The sequence below is a fragment of the Bombina bombina genome, chromosome 1 (genome assembly GCF_027579735.1).
Source record: "Bombina bombina isolate aBomBom1 chromosome 1, aBomBom1.pri, whole genome shotgun sequence".
In the NCBI taxonomy this organism is placed as follows: Eukaryota; Metazoa; Chordata; class Amphibia; order Anura; family Bombinatoridae; genus Bombina; species Bombina bombina.
In genome coordinates this window covers 888,405,937-888,418,254 of record NC_069499.1, presented here as the reverse complement: position 1 = coordinate 888,418,254, position 12,318 = coordinate 888,405,937, and the positions used below count along the sequence as shown (strand labels likewise).

The window sequence follows — 12,318 nt, the reverse complement described above, 5'->3', positions numbered from 1 at the left end:
TGCCTCGGCTGAGGCTTCTTTTGGGAGAAAGGTTCTTCAAGCGTTGGTGCCTTCTGTTTAGGTCCTCCTGCCTTGTTCTCCCTCCCTGTTCATTCCGTGTCCTCTAGCTTGGGTATTGGTCCCCACTAGTAATTAGAATGATGTTGTGGACTCTCTATGCCCATAGGAAAGAAAACAAAATGTATGCTTACCTGATAAATGTATTTATTTCTGGGCATGGAGAGTCCACGACACCGCCCTCCCTTTTTTTAATTTTATTTATTTTTTATTATAATTCAGCAGTTTTTTTGAGTAAAGCTCAGGCACCTTTTTGTGTTTCTTCTTTTTCCATTTTCCTTCGGCTGAAGGACTGGGGATTATGGGTAAGGGAAGTTACACTTAAGAGTTGCTGGGGTGCTCTTTGCCTCCTCCTGCTGGCCAGGAGTTGAATATTCCACTAGTAATTGGAATGACGTTGTGGACTCTCCATGCCCTGAAAGATAGAAATTTATCAGGTAAGCATAAATTTTGTTTTTCCTGGATGAAATACAATGCTTATGAGACATGTCACTGTGTACCAATAAAGTAGTGGGAGTTTTCTCTTTTAACTGTATGCTTCCAAATGAAAGTAAACTGCATTAACATGATTGAATAAATTCCCATAAATGGCACAAAAAGCAAACTGGGCATGATTTGAAAGTATATGACTGAAATAACATAAAGAAAACTGGCATGGGCAAAAATTCAGTATTAATTATAGAAATGAATGTCAACTACTTTAATATTTATTATTTAATGTTTTTTCTTTTTTTTTTTTTTTCATTGGTGTCAGTGGGAAGTAGTTTAACATGTCAGACTTATTAATGTAAAGTGACTGGCGCTACACACGCAAGGAATACTGGGTGGAAGGCTGTTCACGGCAAGGGTGTGGCAGCAAAAATGTATGTCAGGTCGCAGCACACTAGCGCTGTTGCGAAACCCTTCACTAAACACATGGCTAGTCTGCATTTTTGTGTTGCCACTCAGGTGCTATTTTTAAGGATTGAGCTATTGTGTAGGCATTATAGAAAAAAGAGAAATTAGGCTCGAAGTCTGAATTTTCTTAAATTAATATTTATTTCAAGACGCACAATACTGATTTCAGATAATCTTATACTTTGAGTGAGTTATATAATCCGCTATGTATTTTTGATATGTTTTCCTTTTTTTTTTTTTTTTTTAAACCATATCTACATTATTTGCTACACCTTTTGTGATCATTTTTATTGTCTTTAAATCCTGCATTCCATCCTATGAGTAACTGGATGTGATTCAGAACTATTTTCAGCTGTAGCAGTTAGAAATGTAAATGCTAAATAAGCCGTAAGAAAATGTATATTTGCTGGTCTGACTTTTTTTTTTTTTTTTCTTGCCAGCTGTTCCAGGAAATCAGTCGCAGCATCATTGGTCATCAAAGCCGAAACCATTGCTCAGTTAAGGACTGAACACTTCATCCGTCCAAGATGTATTATGCTCACTATTGGCCCGATTACCAAAAACTCGCCGCCATGGAGAGAAATCACGCATTTTTTTTTTTTTTTTACAGTATATTGTAATGTGTGTCTCTCCTTCAAATCCAGCACCCTGGATAGAACGTTAAATGTCTCTCAAGCTAAAAATTGCCTTTCTAAAATTCTTTGAGAGACTTTTTAGATAATTTTGCCAGACTAGAGTTTTAGGGAACTGGGCCCTTTGTCATAGTGAAGTGCATAGTGCTCAAAAAAAAAAAAAAAACCACATTCCTGTAGGAAAATTTTATAGTCTCAAGGATGGCCTCTTCTTTTTTTTTTTTTTTTTTTTTTTTTAATTTTTTTTTTAATTTTATTGATGTATCTTTACAAAGCCAGAGGGGCTAGCTACATTTGGGTATGAAATGCAGTGCTAGTACCTCTGGCAGAAAAGTTTAAGTATTGTATTTAGAAATTTGTCTTTTGTTTTTCTAAGTGAGAAGCAAATAAAATCCTTGTTTTACACAATTTGTCGGTGTGTTTTATATTTGCACGTTTTCTTTACTACTAATTAAAAAAAAAAATAAAAAAAAAAAAATAAAAAAAAAAAAATGCCAACACTACTATTCGTTTGGAAGAAATCACTAAGATTCATGAAAGAAACTGATATGACTTTTGCACCTAAAATTTAACAGAAGGCTAATTATAAAACTGATTAATTTTCAATATTTAGGTATACGTCCTTAAAGAGATGGCAAACACCAAAATTTGTTGTTTAAAAAATGTAGATAATCCCTTTATTACCCATTCCCCAGTTTTGCATAACCAACACAGTTATAATAATATACTTTTTACCTCTGTGATTACCTTGTATCTAAGCCTCTGCAAACTGCCCCCTTATTTCAGTTCTTTTGACAGACATGCATTTTTAGCCCATCAGTGCTGGCTCCTAAGAGCTTCACGTGCCTGAGCTCAATTTTATCTATGTGAAACACATGTTCTAACGCCCTCTAGTGGTGAAAAACTGTCAATGCTTTCAGATTAGAGGCGGCCTTCAAGGTCTAAGAAACTAGCATATGAATCTCCTAGGTTTAGCTTTCAACTAAGAATACCAAGAGAACAAAGCAAAATTTGTAATAAAAGTAAATTGGAAAGTTGTTTAAAATTACATTCCATATGTAAATCATGAAAGTTTTTTTTTTTTTACTTGACTGTCCCTTTAATACACTACTTTTCTTCCTAAATGGAAAGAGGTCCACAGGTGCATTCAATACTTTTGGGAAATAAGGACCTGGCCACCAGGAGGAGGCAAAGACACCCCGCCAAAGGCTTAAATACTCCTCCCACTTCCCTCATATCCCAGTCATTCTTTGCCTTTCGTCCCAGGAGGTTGGCAGAGAAGTGTCAGAAGTTTGTTTTTGTCTGTTATGGAGGGTAGTACTCTTAGACATGGGACGGAAGTTTTAAGTAATCCTCAGTGTAGTTTCTCAGTGAGGACCTGGATGAAAGTTAGAGTCCAGATATACAGGGAGAGTCTTTCTGCGAAACAATCCCAACTCATATTAACAGCTCCACAAGCAATCAGCCTTGTCTAACTTCGCTGCCTGCTGTCCATGACGGAGGTGCTGCTGCTATTCGTCACACTTGAAAGGCCGTGTTCCTGTTCCATGGCGTAGATTCCGGTAAAATCATTTCATTTTACTTCATTAGAATGTACTGTAACTTATTTGTTTTCCCGTAAGTATCTATCTTGCAGGACTTATTAAAGGGCCATGATACCCAAATGTTGAAACACTTGAAAGTGATGCAGCATAGCTGTAAAAAGCGGACTAGAAAATATCACCTGAACATCTCTATGTAAAAAGGAAAGATATTTTACCTCAAAAATTCCTCAGTAGCCACATCCCATTGTAAAGGACTTCTAAGCAGCAAATCAGTATGTCTGTCCCGGGACAGACAAGGGAGTGAGCTTACATGCACGTATCTTATTTCCCTATTCAGTTTAAGGAAGTTTACTATGAAATCTCATGAGTTAAATGAAATCTCATGAGATCACCGTAAAAGAGTTTATGACCTCAGCACTGTTGATGCTGATTAGCTGCTGTTCATTTCTAATTCTTTTTTTTTAAACCTGCAGCTGGGCAGCATCGGAGTATAACTTTTTACACAGAACGTACTCTGGTGAGCTGAGGAAATTGTGAGGTAAATATCTTCCTTTTTTTACATAGAGATGCTCAGGTGATGTTTTCCTGTCAGCTTTTTACAGTTATACTGCATCAGTTTCAAGTGATTTAGCATATGAGTATTATGTCCCTTTAAGTATATTTATAGGGCCTCAGTGAGGTTCCTTTGGTATCTTGGAATAGAGGGTTAATATCTTTTTTTTACCTTTCAATGCCGTTCTATTCCGTCATAATTACACTGGGCTTTAGAGCCGTTATGATGGAATAGAATGTCATAGCCAACGGCTGTCCTGAAGCCTTCTGTGCTTCCAGGATTTGATCGCGGTCTGGAGGGCGTTCCAAGGGTTGTAGGGATGCCCCCCAGACGTGATCCAATAATTGAAATCCCGCAATCATGGTTTCAATTCAACCCAGTCACAAAAGGGTTAATCATGTTTGTGATTCAATCTGCTTATGTGTAGTGTTAATTGTGCTCTCGGCTTAGAACATAAAGGCCTTTGGAAGTGAAGTGACCTTATGGTTGGGCGTGCTTTTTTTGGATTGTACGGTTCACCTTGTGACTGGACGTGTTTACGTTCTGGTCTTCCATTTCCGCATTCCTGACCATGTGGCGACTGAAAAATTAGAGTCTGCTTGTGTCTGGTTCTAGGAGGTGGTGAGTACCCCAGCCATTGTGGGTGTCAGTTGCCATTAAGTTTTTTTTTTTTTTTTAGTCCATATTATCTTCTCTATCTAGTTATGGAGGATGCTGAGACTGTTCAAAATTCAGATTCTTCGACTTGTGAAGAATGCGAATTGCCCCTGTTGACACAGGTCAGTCAGTTATGTGCGATATGCTGTAATAAAGCGCCCTGTTCTTCAGGCTCGGGGAATCGGGTCTGATGAGCCATCCGCCTCTGGGGATTTGTCCTCCAAGAGGCGAGTTCCCTACTGCTTCCTACTACTACAAATGTGTGTAACCCAGATTATGTTTATCCCTCCTTACATGGCGGCATGTCCCCCCCCCCCCGGAGGTTGCAGCTTGTTTTCCCTTTCACATCCTTTTTGGTGATTTATGAGTCTGCAAAGTCCAGATGCTTATTTGCGTTTGTGCTCATGCCCGATCGTCCCGGGTCTACCGGACTTGGGTGGGCCTATACAGTTCCCTGGGGGTGTAGCTGCTCCTGAGTGTTGTGCCTTTCATTACAGAATAGCGCGTCTTCGCGTTTTACTCAGACACGGTTTTGAGTTATTAGAGGATCCTATCCTTAATGGATACGGGAATCAGCAGTTTTCTACTTCAATTGGCTCACCTCATTAGACCTGTCACAATGGACTGACTCTTCCACTCACAAAGATGGTCACTCCCTTGATCTGATTTTCAGTTATCGATGCACTATCTCAAACTTCACAAACTCGCTTTTTCCTCTTTCTGACCACCACCTCCTCACTTGTACCATCACCTCCCACCCTACAACTCTCCCTCCTTCTACCCCCCACACTAAACTTCACAGAAAATCAAGTCATTAGATCAGCAACAGCTCGCTAGCTCTCTCGAACCTCTTCTCTCTTCCCTCCCCTGCTTTTCCTGTCCTGATGAATCCATCTGCCACACTAACTCCACCCTTACATCGGTCCTTGATAACCTGGCCTCACCTACCATAGCTTGGAAAACATACTCATCCTCAGCCCTGGCATACTCCTCTGACACGGTACCTACAATGATATTCCTGTACTGCTGAGCGACGCTGGAGGAAATCTCGGAGTTCTGCTGACTTTCTTCACTATAAGTTTATCTTGAACTCCTACTATTCTGCCCTTAATCTATATAAGCAACATTACTTCTCTACTCTTATCTCTACTCTTTCTTCAAACCCAAAACGTCTGTTCTCTACATTCAATACTCTTCTCCGCCCACCCTCACCTCCTACCACAACTTTTCTCTCAGCCCATGATTTTGCCAGCTACCTCAACAACAAAATTGACTCCATCAGAAATTAAATCAGCTCTCAACATACTACCGGTCTCCCACCCCCTCAAAAGCTCACAATCATCCAAAACCCACATAGCCATAAATTTAGCTCTTTTGCCCCTGTTACACAGGATGAAGTTTCTGCCCTTATACTATCCTCTCACCTCACTTCCTGTCCCCTCTACCCCATATGCTCACAACTACTCCCTCTCTTCTACCCTTACCCCTATACTCACACACATCTACAACCTCTCCCTCAGCACTGGTATAGTTCCCACATCTCTTAAATATGCATTAGTCACACCTATCCTCAAAAAAACCTCTCAATCCAACCTCCCCATCCAACTACCGCCCTATTTCCCCTACTACCTCTTGCCTCAAAACTTCTTGAAAAGCTAGTATATGTTCATCTATCCCATTTCCTTACATTAAACTCCCTCCTTGACCCATTGCAATTCGGATTTCGCCCCTTCACTCAACAGACAGCAATTGTTAAGGTTACCAACGACCTACTTACAGCAAAATCAAAAGGCCACTTCTCTCTACTTATTATCGGTTATTTGTAGAGCGCCAACAGATTCCGCAGCATTTTGCATTCAGTGTCCTCTATAGCTTGGGTATTGTTTTACCAAAAGTAATGAATGCAGCTGTGGACTCTTTCCATTTATGAAGAATAACTTAAATTATGCTTACCTGATAATTTTCTTTACTTCAGATGGAAAGAGTCCACAGCTCCCCACCCGTATTTGTCCTGTGGGGCATCTCATTTTTTATTTTTCTGGCACCTTTTCACCCTGGTATTTATTCTACTGTTCCTTGTTCCTCGGCAGAATGACTGGGGGATGAGGGAAGTGGGAGGAGTATTTAAGTCTTTGGCTGGGTTGTCTTTGCCTACTCCTGGTGGCCAGGTTCTTATTTCCCAAAAGTAATGAATGCAGCTGTGGACTCTCTCCATCTGAAGAAAAGAAAATTATCAGGTAAGTATAATTTTTAAGTTTTTTTTTTGATAATTTTAGCATCAGTTGTACCCTTATTTTGTATGTTAAGTCTTAATGATAACTAACTTGCAAAACCTTCATCTGATTGCCCAAATCCTGAGAGAAATTAAACGTTTTGTACAAGTGACAAAAAATCAAAGGTCTTTAAATAGCTGGTCTTATGGTTTGTCAATATTAAAATGGTTTCAATTCATATAGTGTGCTGCCCCCTCCTATTATCTAGCTTTCTTTTAGATTGGATAACCCTCACACAATACCATTTGTATTCCTGCATTTTCTTGGAGAATGAACACTTAAAGGGACACTCAAGTAAAAATTAAACTTTCATTATTCAGATAGAGCATGCAATTTTTAACAACTTTCCAATTTACTTCCATTAAAAAAATGTGCACAGTCTTTTTAAATTAAACATTTTTGAGTCACAATCTCCTACTGAGCATGTGCAAGAATTCACAGAATAAACTTATATGCATTGTGATTGGCTGATGGCAGTGACCTGGTACAGGGGGAGTGGAAAGAGACATAGCTTTTTAATATTGTCAGAAAAAAAATCTACTTATTTGAAGTTCAGACTAAGTGCTATTGCATTGTCTTGTTATCTTGCATTTGTTGATTATGCAAATGTACAGTGTTTACCGGTCCTTTAAAGAGTCTATTTTCTCCCCTTTAATTTGTTCCAAATGATCCACTTTACCTGCTGGAGTGCATTAAATTGTTTACAAGTATTTCCATTACCCTTATATAGGAATTTGAAATGGTTTATTTAGCCTGTGGTATCTCCAACTATCCTGAAAGTTTTTAGCCTTAAGGCCGAGCTGTGTAAACACAGCCAGCAGAAGAAATTATACTCCCAGTGGGGTATAGGAGAGAACAATGGAAAATTTACATTTTATTACCTTATCTCTTCAGGTATTGGTCTTTGGTTTACAGACAGATATAAGATAAAGAAGCATGTATATGTTCAAAATGTGATAAAGTAATGAGATTTGATTATATCTACAAGATCAACCCATTTTATTAGGTTGTGGCTTCAAAACACAAAACCTACTAATTCATATACACAAATAAACCTTAAAAAGCAAATCTCATACATTTTATACTCTGCAGCTGGTAAAAAAAGTAATAGGAAACACATTAAGGGAAAAACAATTTTATAGAATACTGTCCCTTTAAGAGCATTTTCTCCCAGACCATAGAAACGTTTTGTCAATTGCCATTTCAGTATAATGATAGTGACACAGGCAGCTCTGATATACATATGCACAAGAATTCACTGGATAACCACAAAGGGGCGATTCACAATTCTACAGAAAAACTTATAATTTATTTAATCTACAAAAAATTATTTATCTACAAAAATCCTCAGACCATTTATTTCTGATAATCATTAGTTAAGTTTGTTTTTGTTTTGTTTTTTTCTGAAGAAATTGTGATCAACCCTCCAGTTCAAGACAAATGTAAAACTGTATTTAGTATTGTCTCCATTTATTTCAGATGAAGCTATTTATGTTAAAAGTAAATGTATAGCAAAGCTATATAACATAATAAATGTATATTTCACACATTTAGCTTTAGCAACTCTGCCCAATGCATTATCTTTGCTTCTTTCCTACCTTGCCAAAAGTAGTGACTTTATGGTTAAAGGGACAGTAGACACCTTGTAATTACATGTTGTTCTGAAATTTCTATTTGCTGCAATAGTCTTTCAATGGACAAACTTACCACTTTGCTTATTTGGAGAAGCCAGTCTGGACTTGAGTCTCTAGAAGACAGTTTGCCACTGCCAGTGTTAATCTCTATTGTTTAGCTTTACCAGAAAATATAAGAGAACATACTGCAAATTTAAAGCTACAGTCTACTCCATAATTTTTATATTTTAAAAAATAATCCCCCTTTTATTACCCATTCCCCAGTTTTGCATAATTAATGCTGTTATATTAATATCACAAAACACTAGTAGGTGTAGATGGGGGCAAAGTAATTTTCAATCTAAATCACAAAGTTGCAACAGTTGTGAATAATTTATATTTTGGATACATATGTAATTTGATACAAGTATGCTGCACAAATATATTGCACAACATGCATTTTATATATATATATATATATATATATATATATATATATATATATATATACCCACACGCACCCACACACCTCAGATTACGCTGGGGTTAGGTTCCTGAAGGAATGGTTGTAAATTGAAACCCTGTTTATAATGTAAGTCAATGGGAAGTAAGGGAGATGGGTTCCAGGCCCCTCTCAAAATTGTCATAAGTAACACCTAATACATTATTTTTAAAGCTTTGAAATGAAGATTTTAAATGCTAAACAGCATTATAAACCTAATAAAATAATCACACAACACAGAATATGTAATTAAACTAAGTTAAATGAACAAACATTTGCTAAACAGCATTATAAACCTAATAAAATAATCACAACACAGACTTCACCTGCATTTTTCTGCAAACAGTTCTTTCTATGCATTCCAATCTGCACTGATTTATAGACAGGAAGATCTTGTTCCTTTGAAATCTGCTCGATAGCTCAGTTCTGGTTAAACTGATTAATTTCAGCTTGCTTGGCTTTGCTGCAACACAAGCGGACCGCTCCACCTACTGGCTATTTTAATAAATGCACTGCTTCTCAATGCTTTTCAATAGCAGTCACATGACTGGGAAAAAAGGTTGTTATTCTGAAACGGTGTGAATTGAACCGTTGTAAAACGAGGGCCACCTGGATATATAGGTGTGTAATTATGTGTGTATGTATATGTATATATATATATATATGTATATATATATATATATATATATATATATATATATATATATATATATATATATATATATGTGTGTGTATATATATTGTGACAGAAAGCAAGGCCTGGTTATAAATGGAAGATATTTATGACCAAGCATTGTACATGCTATTTCTCCTTTCAGTTAAAACCCCAGGGAGAAAGAGTGTGTATTTGATTATCCCAGACAGCTGTGAAGCTGTCCAGCAGCTAATCACAGGTGTGGCTAATTAGAAGTTATGAGGGTTTAAATAGCAGTCTCACTTAGGCCTTGAGAGAGAGATATACAGCTACAGAAGCTGGTGTGTGTGTTTGTTACACTGTGTAAAAGACTTTTGTTCCTGTGAACTGTAAAAGGACATTATTTTTACAAAGCACTTGTGGAATGCTGTGAAGTGCTGGGACACATTTAAAAGCACTTAACTTTGCTGCAGAGGAAGGATTTCCCTCTTTTGGAAATGAACTGCCTGTTTGTTATTGCTGTGAAAAATAAAGCCTTTTAAACTACAGTGGATTGTCCTGTGCTGCATTTGTGCCCTAGAAGACCGTGGTTAAGTGTTCCTGTCACAATATATATATATATATATATATATATATATATATATATATATGTGTGTGTATATATATATCTATATCTCCAGATTAGAACCAGTGATTTGAAATGGTAAACCAAAAAAAGGCAGTTCTTCTCAGGTGTCAGGCCATCCACATCAGATTGATCCTAAAAAGAAATGGAGAAGGCGCCACATAGCATAATTCTGTGGAAATAAAGTGCACAAGATGCAGGATATATTGCACTAAACGTAGTGCACACTAGGCAGGCCGAATCCTCTCAGTTGCCCGGCAAACTCTCCTCTCGTATAAGAGCCAAAGGACACTGTCTGTTTATTCAATCCCTGCACACCAGTCAGCATACGATTAGATCCATACAACCCAGATGTCAATCCAAAGTTAAAGTGCTCAAAGAAAGGCAGCAAGTAGTAATAATGTTTATTTAAAACACATGCATAAAAACAATCCAGCAACGCGTTTCTCAGTCCTCAGACCGTTTCATTATGCTATATGATTCATACTTCAGCAGGAGCAATTTTGAGGCAAATTGAAAACTTATCACATAACTGGTAATAAATCGGTTAAATGTTTGTAGTTCTTTGGAGGGGATACATTTTAAGATGATCTAACAAATATCTGTACTATGGGATTGATCCAGGAAAAATGATCCTGAAGGAAAGATTTTCTGTACCACCACTTCATTGCTGTGATTTCACAACCAGTGCAGCCTTTTTACAGTATTTGTTTGTTTTGAGCAGAATTTACCATATGTAAGTACTAAAATGAGGCTTTGTCACCCATATAAAGTTGTAATTTATCTCTGAAGTATTTTGTAGCTTTAAAAATCCTTGATAAAACATTTTGTAGTTAGTTGTGTTTTTCAACTGGGTTGCATGAGTTGTGTATTTTGCTTACTGTGTCTGTCAAGCATAAAATATGCCATGCACATCTATCCACTATGTATGTAGCTTATTTGCTCTCCTCTCCCAATTTCTTGTAGAATCTGCAGAGGGAAGTTGGGGCCCCCCCAGTCCTCTCACTTGCATCTCTCCCGGTCAGCCGCTGGTGTGGGAGCTGGTAAGTGGATAGATGTTCAGGGAGCCAGACTGTTAAGTGAGTATGGTATCCCAAGGGCATTGTGGACTATGTATTTAAATTCTTTCTTTGGAGATTCCAAGGAAGCAATTTTATGTCTTATGTTTAAAAGCACATTGTATTCATATTTATTTTTTTGTAAAACTGATTTCTTTCCTATGGTATTGAGAGTCCACAACGTCATTCCAATTACTAGTGGGATATTCAACTCCTGGCCAGCAGGAGGTGGCAAAGAGCACCCCAGCAAAACTGTTAAGTGTAACTTCCCTTACCCATAATCCCCTGTCATTCTTTGCCTGTGTCAAGGAAGGGTGTGCAAAGTTGGTGTCAGAAGATATTTAATCCTTTTATGGGTACTTTTCTCTGCAAGCAAGGATTGGGGTCTAGCTGTGTCCATGTTAAAAGGCGACGAGGTAGTCTTTACTTTTAACATTTTGCTACCCCTTTTTAGAAAGCCAGAGTTAGTTACTCTGTTCTTTCTTTCCCTACAGGTCCATGACAGGGGGCGAAGTGCTTGTCATAACTATGTAGCAGCATCTGTCCTGCAGCTGGATCTAAGGTAAGTGCCTTTGCCTTCTAGGTATTGAAGGACAGCTGCACTTAAGAGGTTAATCCTCATACGGATCCAAATTGGGACATAGATATTCTTTTTAATTAAGGATACTTATTTTGGACAGATTTTTGCACATATTGGGACATAGCTATCCTTATTAGTTAAGGATACATTCTTTGGAGGATATGACACTGTATGGGTTAAAGGTGTTGTGTGATACGTTATTTGGCTGGGTGACTCATATCCCTAAGTGACGCAGCATTCTGATTAAATTAGCGGAATGCAGGGCAATTTATTAGTGTATTCATGTGACTGACTTATTTAGAGAATACAGAGAGAGAGGCTTATTTACATAATGGGTCAAAACTGTGAGCTGTTTGCTTTTTCACGCTCTTTCAAGTGGCACATTTAGTTTTTCAATCCGTTCACGTGACGCACGCACTTCCGGTATATAGGAGCGGATCTTAGTGAGCTTGCATTGCGTTGAAGTGTATCGCATTGTGGAGCTCTGTCAGATCTAAGTTTTTGTAATTTCTTTCATCAACGGATCGTTCTGGCTAAGAAGAGAAGATCCCTTACAGGACGGTTTAGTTTCCTCTCGCTAGTGGATTGTCAATCCTGTTCCGGTAGGAGCTATAGGCAATCTGAGGTTGATTTTGAAGGATCTTTTTATTGCTCTCTAAAATTCTAATAAAATTTAAAGATTTATTTTCTTTT

At 37.7% G+C, this 12,318-nt stretch overlaps 1 protein-coding gene across 3 annotated transcripts in view; it reads left to right on the top strand.

The window, feature by feature from the left end:
- The window catches only part of LOC128646101 (uncharacterized), a 91,751-nt gene extending 89,757 nt beyond the window's left edge, over positions 1-1,994 (top strand). For all 3 annotated transcript variants that reach the window (XM_053699546.1, XM_053699544.1, XM_053699545.1), the window contains one exon: positions 1,395-1,994. In XM_053699546.1, coding sequence (XP_053555521.1) covers positions 1,395-1,456 — 62 coding nt within the window. In that variant the 3' untranslated portion in view covers positions 1,457-1,994. The remainder of the gene's footprint in view (positions 1-1,394) is intronic.
- Positions 1,995-12,318: the final 10,324 nt, after the last annotated feature.